Raw genomic sequence first — 16973 nt, 5'->3', positions numbered from 1 at the left:
GAGAGAGAGAGAGAGAGAGAGAGAGAGAGAGAGAGAGAGAGAGAGAGAGAGAGAGAGAGAGAGAGAAATATTATTATTATTATTATTATTATTATTATTATTATTATTATTATTATTTTTATTAAGGTGTGAGTTTAGCTTAGGACAGGCCTGAAGACAAAGGGACTTCACATTTCTGTGAACTGAACTTAATTTGAAATAAAGCTTTGTAATTATAAAGTATCCTGAGATTCATTATCCTACAACGGTATTTCATATACAATATATGACCATGGTCTACGTGAAGGATGATACCACACTGCTCTCACCTGGTACACCGGCTCCTTGGTCCTGCGGCGCTGGAGGAGGAGGAGGAGAACACACATGAGCATCCTATCACCAGCTGTTAAAGGGCCATTTCAACCATTTGTTTGATCTGAATCCTCTCGCTCTGTTCTGAGATCTGATAACCGGACGTACCAACGTGTTCTGGGTCCGTGTCCAGTCCTTTCGATTAGCCCCACCGTTCATTGTAAACAATGATGCATGTAATTCGCGATGACAAACCAATTACATAATCCAACATATGTGTAAAGAAACAACATATTCCAGTTAACGGTATATTTGTATAAATTAGGTTAACTGGAGTTTAGTATTCCTGCCTGGCTCAGAGGCTTACCGCGGCTCATGTGCGCGCTCGGCCAATCAGAGCGCAAAACGGGAACGCGGAAACACAACTGCGTTGCGGAAAGCATACAACGCTACCTGTACCCCCCCCCCCCCCCCCTCCCCCATGCTGCTATGATGCATGAATCTTGTCTCCCCCCTAGTGGCCACCCTCAGGCTCACAGCTGCTCCACACTGACTCCTCCAGGAGACAAAGTGTAGTGAAACGGCCCTTTAACACTTTGAGAGCCAGCCGTATTTTCCTTTTCTACCCCCTTGAATGCCCAAATCCACTCCAATGTTAACGTTAATATCGCCTAATCCATGTTTTAAATTATGGCTATGTGTCTAATCTGCCCGTCGCTTATCAAAGACTCATTTTCCAGTCAACATTGTCAAAGCAGATTGTTTTTTTATCGCTTCATTTCAGTTTTATAGCATTTTGAAAATCACTTCGTTTTCGCGGAAAAAACAACACATTCTATGATAATCGTCTTTTACTGGAATATTCTAGAACGTTGTCATTTGTCGGCCTATTTATGAATTGTTTTCAAATAAACGCTAGATAATCAATAGTATATGTGTGCGCACCGCACGCTCGTGCCGCTCGCTGATAATCGCTGATCTTATTTCCTGATGGCTTTTACAGTCAAAACCATATCACATATAGGGGAAACGCTTATATATCCGTGAAAACGAGTCTGATTATCCTAAGACTGATAATATAGATTCCTTACCTGAGATCAGATGGTATCCAAATGGTTTATTCCAATTTCCGATCGCCATTCGAAAAAATCGCTCATTTGATTGATCCATCGTGTATACAGTAAAACACATATATTTGAACTCTGGTAGACCCCGGTTACATGAGTGAGAAGTAAAATGTGGAGTCAGAAATCCTTTCTCCCATTCACTTTCTTTGAGTCCAATCCAAAAGGGTGATTTACCATCTGGGAGACGATAGGGGGCGCTTTTTTCACATCTGAGCGCCTGGGGTGACTGGATCTCCAACGGTAGGCTCGCTTGATGCAATATGATTTCAGATCGCTAATAAAAAAAATTAAAAATAAACCAGAGTATTCTCGTGATGGGCATTCAATCCGCGGGGGGTAAACCGAGAAAAGCTGTGAGTGGCATTCAAAGTACTATGACTATGCGTGCACCTCATGGTACCAAAGCACCTCAAAGGCGCTTAAAACAAAATTACAAACATCACAAAACAAACTGGTCAGACTACTACTTGACCTGAACCCCAGAACCCACCTCACCCCTGCCCACTTTGCCAACCTAGGATGGCTTAGAGTAGACGACAGAGTACAGCAACTTGCAATGGGCCTGGTCTACAAGATACACTATACGACCGGGGTGCCCATGTACATGTCAAAATACTTCCCAAAGGTCAGTGAATACCACAACCACTACACCAGAGGAAGCTCAACAAATCATGTTAAACCCAGATTCGGCTCAAACAAGGGACTAAACACGTTTCGCAATTATGCCACAACAATGTGGAACGCCCTACCCAAAGCTGTAAAGGAATGTGAATCCCTGCCCACATTCAAAACCGCCCTTAAAGAGCACCTACGGGAGGCTGCAATTCGAAACTGGCCACCGTAAATGCCCAAAACCCCCACCACCTCCTAATAGACAGTCTCCTCCCCACCGCATGTATATATTCCCTCCCCGCCGTATGTATATTCCCCTCCCACCCACCCACCCCCTCCTAATGTACAGTCCCCTCCCCATCATATGTATATACTCTGTCAGGATCTAGGGGTAACAGTACTGTATATTTGAATACCGCCTATGTCACAAATGTATCAGTACTAAATACCTATATGTCCCTATGCCATAAATGTCATGTATGTTATGTATGTCATAAATGTCTATATGAATTGAAAATGGGGGACCCTGATGGAAACAAGACAAACGTCTTTCTCAGGTCTGCATCCCCTTAACAATTGTATGTATTGAGCCGTACTGTATTGTACCCATTCTGCAATCTGTTAAATAAAGTTTTCATTCATTCATTCATTTCAAAGTGTTAATGAAACGCTCACCTCTGTTTTATTGAGAGGAAGCACTTTGTACTCGTCCTCCTTGTGTGGCTTCAGGGCCTGGAGGGAGAAGTAATCAATATGTAATCAATAATCAATCGTCATAATCATCAGGGTTTTGGGAACATACAGAAGTGTCAACAGTAATAATCATATGTAATCAATAATCAATAATCACAATCTTGGGACTGGAGAACATACAAGCATGTTAACCCTTTCACTGCCACACGACAGCCGGTTAACCCTTTACTATCACATCCGCGGAGCTAATGCTGCTAATGATGGAGCATCGCCGTCGGTTGTGTGATAGTAAAGGGCTAACCTTCTGTCGTGTGGCAGTGAAAGGGTTAACCTGCTGTCGTGTGGCAGTGAAAGGGTTAAAGGAACATGTCAACATTAATCAATCAATCAATCAATAGATACCAATTTCCTCTCTGTGCGTTCAGTAGAAAGCTATCCGGCTGCAAGTTAGCCTAGCTTAGCACAAATGAATGGAAGCGGATACGGACCAAGTAGTCTAATTGTTGGCCAAAAACACCTCTCCTGGAGCTTTAAGCTAGGCTAGGCTATCTGGCTATCTATCATTCATCTGTGCTAAGCTAGGCTAGCTTGCATTCGGATAGCTTTCTACTGAACGCACAGAGAGGAAACTAAGATAAAAGATAAGATATTCCTTTATTGATCCCCTTGGGGAAATTCAGGCATCATAGCAGCATGGGGGGGAGGGGGGGGGAGGGGTACAGGTAGTAAAACAACACAGTATACAGGTAGTAAAAGACAACACAGGCAGTGTAAACAAATTGATCAATATGGTCAATATAATTTACTATAATTTACTATCTGACTAGCTGAGGAATATTCACTGGTCTCTATCTTCTTGTCTGACTCTGGAGAAGACGAGCATTTCCCATAATGTTGACATGTTCCTAAAGGTTAGGTTTATAAACTTTATATAGAACTTTTTAGGTTGTTAAAATGAACATAACGTACAATATGTACCTTTTTCCTGTGGTCGATTAGTACGTTATTTACATATTTAAGCGGCATGGAGCTGTCATGTGTGAGTGTTTATCTTACCGTATATGTGTCCTCCTCATCTCCTGCAACAGTCTGCAACACCAAGGAGTATGAATGAAATAGATCAGAATAGAACAGAATAAAGCAGAAAAGAAAGTTCTACTTCAGTAAAAGTGAGTTTGAGTATTTGACATCGAATGTACTTAAAGTACACATTCTATATGACACGTGTGTGTTCCAGTGTTTGGGAAGCGTTCAAACCTCGACACATTGACCTCTACAGGTCACAGTTATGCTGCTCTGGTTAAAGGTGATGTTAAAGTGGTATGTGGTCCAGTTATGCTGCTCTGATTAAAGGTGATGTTAAAGAGGTATGTGGTCCAGTTATGCTGCTCTGATTAAAGGTTGTGTTAAAGTGGTATGTGGTCCAGTTATGCTGCTCTGGTTAAAGGTGATGTTAAAGTGGTATGTGGTCCAGTTATGCTGCTCTGGTTAAAGGTCATGTTAAAGTGGTATGTGGTCCAGTTATGCTGCTCTGATTAAAGGTTGTGTTAAAGTGGTATGTGGTCCAGTTATGCTGCTCTGATTAAAGGTGATGTTAAAGAGGTATGTGGTCCAGTTATGCTGCTCTGATTAAAGGTTATGTTAAAGTGGTATGTGGTCCAGTTATGCTGCTCTGATTAAAGGTTGTGTTAAAGTGGTATGTGGTCCAGTTATGCTGCTCTGATTAAAGGTCACATTAAAGTGGTATGTGGTCCAGTTATGCTGCTCTGGTTAAAGGTCACATTAAAGTGGTATGTGGTCCAGTTATGCTTATCTGGTTAAAGGTCATGTTAAAGTGGTATGTGGTCCAGTTATGCTGCTCTGATTAAAGGTTGTGTTAAAGTGGTATGTGGTCCAGTTATGCTGCTCTGATTAAAGGTTATGTTAAAGTGGTATGTGGTCCAGTTATGCTGCTCTGGTTAAAGGTCACGTTAAAGTGGTATGTGGTCCAGTTATGCTGCTCTGATTAAAGGTTATGTTAAAGTGGTATGTGGTCCAGTTATGCTGCTCTGATTAAAGGTGATGTTAAAGTGGTGTGTGGTCCAGTTATGCTGCTCTGATTAAAGGTTATGTTAAAGTGGTATGTGGTCCAGTTATGCTTATCTGGTTAAAGGTTATGTTAAAGTGGTGTGTGGTCCAGTTATGCTGCTCTGATTAAAGGTTATGTTAAAGTGGTGTGTGGTCCAGTTATGCTGCTCTGGTTAAAGGTCGTGTTAAAGTGGTATGTGGTCCAGTTATGCTTATCTGGTTAAAGGTCATGTTAAAGTGGTGTGTGGTCCAGTTATGCTGCTCTGGTTAAAGGTCACGTTAAAGTGGTACGTGGTCCAGTTCTATGTTTTTTTTCGTACTTATTTAAAAAAAAATGTTATAATTTTATTTTTTTGCCGTGCTATCGTTGAGATGTTTTGTTTTGTTGTTTGTTTGTTTTTGTTGCTTGTTGCGTATGAAGCTGCAAATATGAATTGCCCCACGCGGGATCAATAAAGTTGTCTGAATCTGAATCTGAAGTTATGCTGCTCTGATTAAAGGTCACGTTAAAGTGGTACGTGGTCCAGTTATGCTGCTCTGATTAAAGGTCATGTTAAAGTGGTATGTGGTCCAGTTATGCTGCTCTGATTAAAGGTCACGTTAAAGTGGTACGTGGTCCAGTTATGCTCTGATTACAGTGTCTTGAGATTGGTTTCAGATTTGAAAGTACATCTTCATCAATCTTTGCCGCATTTTCCATGCAAAATCTTCCTTTGAAATGTATACAAAGTAAACATTTTATTAAAAAAAAAGAAAAATGTAAGTTTGAATGTCTGACCACAAAGTGTGTCTGACTCTTAACCACCAAAACCTGCACGGATTACAAGGTATATTCATTTCATTCAGGTTCATTTTTAGCTACTGTTAATATTGTATATAGTCCTGTATGTTGTGTGTGTACATTGTGTCCTATTATATGTTACTTTATGTTTATAGTGTCCTATATGTTACTTAATGTTTATAATAGATATTTTTATATATGCCGTGGGAAGGGGGGGAATGCAATAAACATTTTCTGTATGTCTTGCACATTAAGGAAAATGACAATAAAGTTGACTTTGACTTTGAGTAACAAATGACAGCACTGCCTCTCTCTCCACTCCCCCGTCCAGTCTCTGTGTCCCTAACCCTCACCCTCACCCTCACCCTCACCCTCACCCTCACCCTCACCCTCACCCTAACCCTAACCCTCACCCTAACCCTCACCCTCACCCTCACCCTCACCCTCACCCTCACCCTCACCCTAACCCTCACCCTAACCCTCACCCTCACCCTCACCCTCACCCGTCCGGTCTTTGAGCCTCCGACCAGGTGCAGTGGGGCGTATTCTCCGGCGTCCTGACCCTTCAGATCCTGGAGAGAAGAAACACAAGCATTACTTCAGAAACACTGTCAAGTCAAGTTGTACTTATAAAGCACATTTAACCCTTTCACTGCCACACAACAGCCGGTTAACCCTTCGTGACAATACAGAAGTTTAGCCCTTTACTATCACACAACTAATGATGGAGCATCGCCGTTGGTTGTGTGATAGTAAAGGGTTAACCTTCTGTCGTGTGGCAGTGAAAGGGTTAAAAACAACCCCAAAGAGCTCACATGGGCATCAATACACACACATCAACACGTTAAAAACACATCATAGACACAAATCAACACTTTAAAAACACATCATAGACACAAATCAACATGTTAAAAACACATCATAGACACAAATCAACACGTTAAAAACACATCATAGACACAAATCAACATGTTAAAAACACATCATAGACACAAATCAACACGTTAAAAACACATCATAGACACAAATCAACACGTTAAAAACACATCATAGACACAAATCAACATGTTAAAACACATCATAGACACAAATCAACATGTTAAAAACACATCATAGACACACATCAACACGTTAAAAACACATCATAGACACAAATCAACACGTTAAAAACACATCATAGACACAAATCAACACGTTAAAAACACATCATAGACACACATCAACATGTTAAAAACACATCATAGACACACATCAACACGTTAAAAACACATCAAAGGCACAAATCAACACGTTAAAAACAGATCATAGACAATTAGACACAAATCAACACATTTCTTAACGACCTAAAATGTCTTACCAGAATCGTTCTATTACTTGTTTTTGAAGATACGAGTCTACAAATGGCACGGTTTTCACAAGGGTCTTGATATAATTCGATTAGATTAGATTCAAATGTATTGTCATCATAACAGCTCAAGTACAGTACAACGAAAATAAGTTGGCATCTAACCAATGTGCAACTGTAACAGTTGTATAAATGTAACTTCTATACTATATATATATACTTCTATATATACAGTATACTTCTATACTATATATATACTTCTATACTTCTATATATACAGTATACTTCTATACTATATATATATATATACTTCTATACTTCTATACAGTATACTTATATATATATATATATATATATATATATATATATATATATATATATATACAGTAGTATACTTCTATACTTCTATATATACAGTATACTTTTATACTATATATATGTAACGGTTGTGATATCGTCACCTTAAACTTCGAGGGAGTGTAGAACCCGTGGTCTCCTCCACACCGCGGGCGACAGCACAGACCGCTATACCAAGAGGTGAACTCACTGCTTTGTAACGTGTCTATGTGTCTTTTGAGGGTGAGAGTGAGTTTAAGAGCACCGCTACTCGCCATAGTCACTTCACAACGTGAGAGTGAGTTTAAGAGCACCGCTACTCGCCACAGTCACTCCACAACATGAGAGTGAGTTTAAGAGCACCGCTACTCGCCACAGTCACTTCACAACATGAGAGTGAGTTTAAGAGCACCGCTACTCGCCACAGTCACTTCACAACATGAGAGTGAGTTTAAGAGCACCGCTACTCGCCACAGTCACTTCACAACATGAGAGTGAGTTTAAGAGCACCGCTACTCGCCACAGTCACTTCACAACATGAGAGTGAGTTTAAGAGCACCGCTACTCGCCACAGTCACTTCACAACATGAGAGTGAGTTTAAGAGCACCGCTACTCGCCACAGTCACTCCACAACGTCTGAAGTCCATCGGGACTGCGCCTCGCGGTGCCATCCGTTACATATATACATATATACTTCTATAATTAAGTAGAATAAAATCAAATGGAATATATAAACTAAATTAGAATACAAATACAATAGAATAGAATATAGGACAGGGCTGTACAATTGTGCATGATTGTAGTAGAATATACTATACACACAAAAAAACTAGAAATACAGTGCAATTGTACAGTATTGTGCAAAATAAAATGTATCCATGAAGGGTGTATTAATGTAACACATTGTCACTGCAGATGAGGCTCACTGCAGAGGAAGCTGTTCTTGTTGACAAGGCTCACTGCAGAGGAAGCTGTTCTTGTTGACGAGGCTCACTGCAGAGGAAGCTGTTCTTGTTGACGAGGCTCACTGCAGAGGAAGCTGTTCTTGTTGATGAGGCTCACTGCAGAGGAAGCTGTTCTTGTTGATGAGGCTCACTGCAGAGGAAGCTGTTCTTGTTGATGAGGCTCACTGCAGAGGAAGCTGTTCTTGTTGACGAGGCTCACTGCAGAGGAAGCTGTTCTTGTTGACGAGGCTCACTGCAGAGGAAGCTGTTCTTGTTGATGAGGCTCACTGCAGAGGAAGCTGTTCTTGTTGACGAGGCTCACTGCAGAGGAAGCTGTTCTTGTTGACGAGGCTCACTGCAGAGGAAGCTGTTCTTGTTGATGAGGCTCACTGCAGAGGAAGCTGTTCTTGTTGATGAGGCTCACTGCAGAGGAAGCTGTTCTTGTTGACGAGGCTCACTGCAGAGGAAGCTGTTCTTGTTGATGAGGCTCACTGCAGAGGAAGCTGTTCTTGTTGATGAGGCTCACTGCAGAGGAAGCTGTTCTTGTTGATGAGGCTCACTGCAGAGGAAGCTGTTCTTGTTGACGAGGCTCACTGCAGAGGAAGCTGTTCTTGTTGATGAGGCTCACTGCAGAGGAAGCTGTTCTTGTTGATGAGGCTCACTGCAGAGGAAGCTGTTCTTGTTGATGAGGCTCACTGCAGAGGAAGCTGTTCTTGTTGACGAGGCTAACTGCAGAGGAAGCTGTTCTTGTTTATGAGGCTCACTGCAGAGGAAGCTGTTCTTGTTGACGAGGCTCACTGCAGAGGAAGCTGTTCTTGTTGACGAGGCTAACTGCAGAGGAAGCTGTTCTTGTTGATGAGGCTCACTGCAGAGGAAGCTGTTCTTGTTGACGAGGCTCACTGCAGAGGAAGCTGTTCTTGTTGATGAGGCTCACTGCAGAGGAAGCTGTTCTTGTTGACGAGGCTCACTGCAGAGGAAACTGTTCTTGTTGATGAGGCTCACTGCAGAGGAAGCTGTTCTTGTTGACGAGGCTCATTGCAGAGGAAGCTGTTCTTGTTGACGAGGCTCACTGCAGAGGAAGCTGTTCTTGTTGACGAGGCTCACTGCAGAGGAAGCTGTTCTTGTTGATGAGGCTCACTGCAGAGGAAGCTGTTCTTGTTGATGAGGCTCACTGCAGAGGAAGCTGTTCTTGTTGATGAGGCTCACTGCAGAGGAAGCTGTTCTTGTTGATGAGGCTCACTGCAGAGGAAGCTGTTCTTGTTGACGAGGCTCACTGCAGAGGAAGCTGTTCTTGTTGATGAGGCTCACTGCAGAGGAAGCTGTTCTTGTTGATGAGGCTCACTGCAGAGGAAGCTGTTCTTGTTGACGAGGCTCACTGCAGAGGAAGCTGTTCTTGTTGACGAGGCTCACTGCAGAGGAAGCTGTTCTTGTTGACGAGGCTCACTGCAGAGGAAGCTGTTCTTGTTGATGAGGCTCACTGCAGAGGAAGCTGTTCTTGTTGATGAGGCTCACTGCAGAGGAAGCTGTTCTTGTTGATGAGGCTCACTGCAGAGGAAGCTGTTCTTGTTGATGAGGCTCACTGCAGAGGAAGCTGTCTTGATGGACCGCAGCCTCCTGCCAGAGGGAAGGGTCTCAAACAGATTGTGTCCGGGGTGGTAGGTTAGGGAAGTATATATATATTTACAGTATATACATATACTTCTGTATAGGGGTGTAACGATGCATCGATTAATCGAAATGCATCGATTCTAATGTGACAATTCAACTGCATCGATTTGAAAATGTTAGAATCGATTATAATCTAAATTAATCTAAATAAAAAAAAAGATTATTATTCTTTTTTTTATGTTTTTTTTTTTGTGTATTGTTTTTATTGACCTATAGTCCATTCATGCTGAGTGAATCAGTTCCCCCAGCCACATTTGTGTATTCAAATTTTTTTGGGGAATTAACTGATAGAAAATCTATCGAAAATGTATCGAATTGAATCGTGGTCAAATGAAGAGATTTCATGATGCATTGAATCGTTGCCTGAAGAATCGTAATGGAAATTAATCGTTGTGAGGTTGCATCGTTACAGCCCTACTTCTATACTATATACATACTTCTATACTATATACATACTTCTATACTATATACATACTTCTATACTATATATATTCTACTCACGGCGTAAATTCCATCTACTCTTGGTAACTCCGGCATGATTGTGAAGAACTGTGGAATACAAAATGAATAAATAAAAAATACAGTTAGAAATGTATCTAGATTTCTAAAACATAGAAAATATTGTCAACGTATACGTGTGCTGATACAGAATAGAATACAATTAGGGATGTCCGATATTATCGGCCTACCGATATTATTGGCCGATATCGGCATTATATCGGAAAATATCGGTATCGGTTTAAATTTTTTTTCTTCTTTTTTTTTACATTTCTAGAACCTTTATTTACCCAGGCAAGCAAGTAAGAACAAATTCTGATTTTATTTATTGTCAAAAGTATGCATAATGTTGTGTTAATTCCACAACAAGAGATATGTAATGTTAATTACCTGAAATTATTCAGTTTTTTGGGGGGGGGGACGGGGGGGGACCCTGCATATATCGGTATCGGTTGATATCGGTATCGGAAATTAAGAGTTGGACAATATCGGTATATCGGTATCGGTAAAAAAGCCAATATCGAGCATCCCTAAATACAATACAATACAATAGATCTTTATTGACCAACAAAGGTTGGATTTCCGGCCGGTTGGATTTAAAACAATAACAACTATATATTTTTTCCACGCCTTTTTTTATCTACTTAGTCTCCTCCTATTTTTCTGTATTTTTCTCCCATCCCAATTTAGTCGTTATGCCAATTCCCCCTTCCCCTTCCTGGTCATTGCGCGCATTTGCCCCCTACTTGCCGGTCTAGGGAGCCCTGAAGTCTATCAGATGCTTCCTCCGATACATAGGAGACAGCCAGCAGCATCTTTTCACCTGCCAGCACGGACTCTCATTGGTGAGGTGTAATGTGTGGGAGGCTCACACTACCCTCACCATCTCCCTCCCTCGCAGTGCAGGCGCCCTGACCGACCTGTAGGAGTCGCTGTTTACAACGACCAGAATACCACCCACCGGCTTCCCCCCCACTGACTCTGCCAACTGAGCCAGTATGACGGCCGGCCAAGCCGGAGGCAACGCTGACAGCTGGATTTGATACCAGTGTCTCTGCGGTGGTAGACAGACGCTTAGTCCGCTGCGCTACCCGGCCGCCATCGCGTTCAGTAGAAAGCTATCCAGCTACGAGATGGCCTAGCTTAGCACAAATTAATGGAAGCGGATATGGACCACTAGCCTAGCTGTTGGCCAAAAACACATCTCCCCAGAGTTCTAACCCTTTCACTGCCACACGACAGCCGGTTAACCCTTTCACTGTGACAATACAGAAGGTTAACCTTCTGTCGCGTGGCAGTGAAAGGGTTAAGCTAGGCTAGAGGTGCGTGTGGCAGTGAAAGGGTTAAGCGAGGCTAGAGGTGCGTGTGGCAGTGAAAGGGTTAAGCTAGGCTAGAGGTGCGTGTGGCAGTGAAAGGGTTAAGAGGCTAGAGGTGCGTGTGGCAGTGAAAGGGTTAAGCTAGGCTAGAGGTGCGCGTGGCAGTGAAAGGGTTAAGCTAGGCTAGAGGTGCGTGTGGCAGTGAAAGGGTTAAGAGGCTAGAGGTGCATGTGGCAGTGAAAGGGTTAAGCGAGGCTAGAGGTGCGCGTGGCAGTGAAAGGGTTAAGCTAGGCTAGAGGTGCGTGTGGCAGTGAAAGGGTTAAGAGGCTAGAGGTGCGTGTGGCAGTGAAAGGGTTAAGCTAGGCTAGAGGTGCGCGTGGCAGTGAAAGGGTTAAGCTAGGCTAGAGGTGCGTGTGGCAGTGAAAGGGTTAAGAGGCTAGAGGTGCGTGTGGCAGTGAAAGGGTTAAGCTAGGCTAGAGGTGCGTGTGGCAGTGAAAGGGTTAAGCTAGGCTAGAGGTGCGTGTGGCAGTGAAAGGGTTAAGCTAGGCTAGAGGTGCGTGTGGCAGTGAAAGGGTTAAGCTAGGCTAGAGGTGCTCGTCCACTTCATCATCATTTACATCATCGTTTGAAATGTTGAGTTCTCAAGGTCGGAGCCCACTGGTGTGGACACACACATCTGGATCACACATCTGGAACACACATCTGGAACACACATCTGGAACACACACCTGGAACACACACCTGGAACACACATCTGGAACACACATCTGGAACACACATCTGGAACACACACCTGGAACACACATCTGGAACACACATCTGGAACACACATCTGGAACACACATCTGGAACACACACATCTGGAACACACATCTGGAACACACATCTGGAACACACATCTGGAACACACATCTGGAAGGTGAAAAGGAGCCACTGACCTTCTGTCTGATGAACATGAAGGTGACCAGGATGCCGTACAGAGCCAGGAAGCCGTCCATGAAGTAACACAGCTTGGGGTCGTACATGGCCAGCGCCTCTGGGGACCACAGGTCGGAGGTCACAATCACTGTTCCTGCTTTACTTTACTTTACATTTACTTTACATTTTCATTACATTACATTACATTACATTTACATTACATTACATTACATTTACATTACATTTACATTACATTACATTACATTTACATTACATTACATTTACATTTACATTTACATTTACATTACATTACATTACATGTACATTACATTTACATTACATTACATTACATTTACATTTACATTACATTACATTACATTTACATTTACATTACATTACATTACATTTACATTACATTTACATTACATTTACATTTACATTACATTACATTACATTACATTACATTTACATTTACATTACATTCACATTACATTACATTACATTACATTACATTCACATTACATTACATTACATTTACATTACATTACATTTACATTACATTACATTACATTTACATTGCATTACATTACATTACATTTACATTACATTTACATTACATTACATTACATTTACATTTACATTTACATTTACATTACATTACATTACATTACATGTACATTACATTTACATTACATTACATTACATTTACATTTACATTACATTTACATTACATTACATTACATTTACATTACATTTACATTTACATTACATTACATTACATTTACATTTACATTTACATTACATTACATTACATGTACATTACATTTACATTACATTACATTACATTTACATTTACATTACATTTACATTACATTACATTACATTCACATTCACATTTACATTACATTCACATTTACATTCACATTACATTACATTCACATTACATTTACATTCACATTTACATTACATTTACATTTACATTACATTTACATTACATTCACATTTACATTCACATTTACATTACATTCACATTACATTACATTCACATTTACATTACATTTACATTACATTCACATTTACATTACATTCACATTACATTACATTCACATTACATTCACATTACATTCACATTTACATTCACATTTACATTACATTTACATTCACATTACATTAGATTCACATGTACATACAATTTACATTTACAGTACTGTTTCATCAAGACATTTATAAGAACTAGGAAGATACCCACTAATTATCAAAATCCAAAAAATAGCATTTAAATTCCACAATCACCTAAATAAAAGAAAGCGACCCAGACACACTCCACAACATAGCCCTCACCCACAGAGAGACCCTTGAGAGATGCCCACTCAGCCAGATGGTTCTGGGACTCTGCTCACAAACACAAGCAGAGCCACCAGACAGAAACCACACTGGACTAAACCAAATTATAAGAAAACATTTACATTTAGTCATTTAGCTGAACGCTTTTATCCAAAGTGACTTACAAGTTCTGTACGACAAGTCATCAGGAAGGGCACAACTCTATCAGCTGAGTAACAATGTTCATCAAAGTGTTGAGTGCAGTGTAGGTTAGTTTATTAGTATATTAGAATAAGTGCATGACAGTAAGGTTAGTTAGGGTTAGATTTTTATTAGATTTTTTTTTTCATTTCAGATAATGGTTGAAGAAGTGCATTTTTAGTCAACATCTGACACATTGGAAAGAATCAACCCAAAACCAGAGCAAATTGGAATGCTATTTGGCCCTAAACAGAGAGTACACTTGATCTGTCTTGATCTGCGACTGGATACAGTAATGGCAGAAGTTAACGAGCAGGTAAAGAGTTAACGGCAGTTTCATTCCTGTGGTCCCCCCCCCCCCACCCCGACCGCAACCCAGGAAGCGCTTCACCATTATCAGCCATCTCCACGGAAACATGTCTTATCTCCTGGGTGCATCTCTTAAAGACACAGACCCTCCCCCACATACACCCCCCCCCCCCCCCCCCCCCTCACTCCAGGTTACCCTGACCTCTGACCTCTCGGGGGAAGCAGGGGACTGTGAGTGTGCTTAACCCTTTCACCGCCACACTACAGAAGGTTAACCCTTTACTATCACACTACAGACGGTTAATCTGTAGTGTGATAGTAAAGGGTTAACCTTCTGTAGTGTGGCAGTGAAAGGGTTAAAACATGCCAATAAAGTCCTTATCGACCACAGGAAGAAGGTACATAGTGGGCGTTATGTTTTATAGCCATGAGCAATATATTCTACGCATTTACAAAAGTGTACAATGTGTACGTATTACAAACAGGGGTGTAAAGTACTTGAGTAATTGTACTTCGTGAGATAATTGACAATATCAAAACATGCTAGGGCCGTACCGAAGAGTTCGACACTTCGTTCATAATGTTGACGTTCGAATTCTAAATCAACATTTGAATTTAATATTTTTTTATAAATTTTTTTTTATTTCTTTAAAAAAAAATAAGTTTATATATTAATGTTAATGTAATGTAAGCTTTGACTGACTTTTACAAAACTGAGAGCATTTTTTGTCTCTGGTTTTCATAGCGGTCAGTATTTGGGAGTGCATCCACGGCTCCGCGCGGTGTTGTACCCTGGTGGTTCTCAGGGGGCCATGTCGTCCACGGCTCAGCGCGGTGTTGTACCCTGGTGGTTCTCAGGGGGCCATGTCGTCCACGGCTCAGCGCGGTGTTGTACCCTGGTGGTTCTCAGGGGGCCATGTCGTCCACGGCTCAGCGCGGTGTTGTACCCTGGTGGTTCTCAGGGGGCCATGTCGTTCAGTATTGTTGTGAATTTGGTTTTGAAACCAAGCCATGTTTCTTCAACTAGTGTAGCACTGAGCTCTTCTGACCAGTCCAGACCCCCCAGTTCTAGGTTAAAGGCCTCGCTAGAGTAGGTTTTGAGGTCCCTAGATGTGACTGTTTTGTGACAGCCAGGGGGGGGGGGGGGGGTCAGGGCTTGACATTAACACCCACCACCCGCAAAATGCGGGTAGAATTGGGCAGTGGCCTGTAACTCCGTCACTCTTACCAGCCACAGTGTGCACCGAGTGAGAATGTGTTCTTTACAGAAAACGACCCAAGGCCGATGAGTATCAGGTAAAAAAAAAAAAAAGCAAAATTACACACAAGGATTAAACAACATTTGTTCCCACGCGTGCCCTGTAGTTATTAGTTCCTAGGTAGTGCCTCCTAAGTAGAGTGTAAAAAACGCTTGCCCCTCCAAAGTGATAAACCAAAGCAGAAAGCCCAGTGATCATCACTCATGGAAAGCGGTTACACAGAGGTTTCCTGTTCTCATATTCTCTTCAGAAGAAACTAGATCAGTTAGATAAACTCAGTTACAGCTGAGGACATCACTTAAACTGTTGATCTGGTTCAAAGCAGACTCACCACAGACCCTTCAGCCGTGCTTTCACACAGGAAGCCTTTTATTACCCTCTTTTAATCGTGTATACTTAATAATAATAATTATAATAATAATAACAACAATAATAATACTGCTACTACTACTACTACTACTACTACTACTACTACTACTACTACTACTAATAATAATAATAACAATAATACTACTACTACTACTACTACTACTACTACTACTACTACTACTACTACTACTACTACTACTACTACTACTACTACTACTACTACTACTACTAATAATAATAATAATAATAATAATAATAATAATAATAATAATAATAATAATAATAATAATAATAATAATAATAATAATAATAATAATAATAATAATAATAATAACAATTATACTACTACTAACAATAATAATAAACTGTATTTGTATAGCACCTTTCATACAAGAATTGCAGTGCTTCACATGCAGTCAAAGTAACCGTAAACATAGACATAAAATGAGCATAAATTGACAGAATAAAAGCAATGCATGAAGTGCAGACATGACATCCAGTAAAAATAGAGTAGGAATGTACAGAACAATACTCAGAGTGTGGATGTAGGAGGGGTCTGATAGGAGGGGTCTGATAGGGTCTGATAGGGTCTGATAGGGTCTGATAGGGTCTGATAGGGTCTGATAGGAGGGGTCTGATAGGGTCTGATAGGGTCTGATAGGGTCTGATAGGAGGGGTCTGATAGGGTCTGATAGGGTCTGATAGGGTCTGATAGGGTCTGATAGGAGGGGTCTGATAGGGTCTGATAGGGTCGGATAGGGTCTGATATGGTCTGATAGGGTCTGATAGGGTCTGATAGGAGGGGTCTGATAGGGTCTGATATGGTCTGATAGGGTCTGATAGGGTCTGATATGGTCTGATAGGGTCTGATAGGGTCTGATAGGAGGGGTCTGATAGGGTCTGATAGGGTCTGAT

The 16973-nt window shown here is 41.2% G+C and overlaps 1 protein-coding gene across 1 annotated transcript in view; it reads right to left on the bottom strand.

Moving 5' to 3' along the window:
- Window positions 1-308: 308 nt before the first annotated feature.
- Window positions 309-16973, bottom strand: part of LOC311247639 (T-cell surface glycoprotein CD3 zeta chain-like) — a gene marked incomplete at its 3' end in the record, with an annotated part of 20092 nt that continues 3427 nt past the window's right edge. The window contains exons 2-7 of the mRNA XM_084338658.1: window positions 12618-12715; window positions 10367-10414; window positions 6075-6143; window positions 3780-3812; window positions 2706-2762; window positions 309-338 (exon numbers count right to left, since the gene is read on the bottom strand). Of these exons, the coding sequence (XP_084194784.1) occupies window positions 309-338; window positions 2706-2762; window positions 3780-3812; window positions 6075-6143; window positions 10367-10414; window positions 12618-12715 (335 nt within the window). The remainder of the gene's footprint in view (window positions 339-2705; window positions 2763-3779; window positions 3813-6074; window positions 6144-10366; window positions 10415-12617; window positions 12716-16973) is intronic.

This window comes from Notolepis coatsorum (assembly GCF_963971535.1).
Source record: "Notolepis coatsorum genome assembly, contig: SCAFFOLD_719, whole genome shotgun sequence".
In the NCBI taxonomy this organism is placed as follows: domain Eukaryota; kingdom Metazoa; phylum Chordata; class Actinopteri; order Aulopiformes; family Paralepididae; genus Notolepis; species Notolepis coatsorum.
The sequence above is the reverse complement of the archived record's forward strand: the minus strand, read 5'-3'. Positions and strand labels throughout refer to the sequence as shown.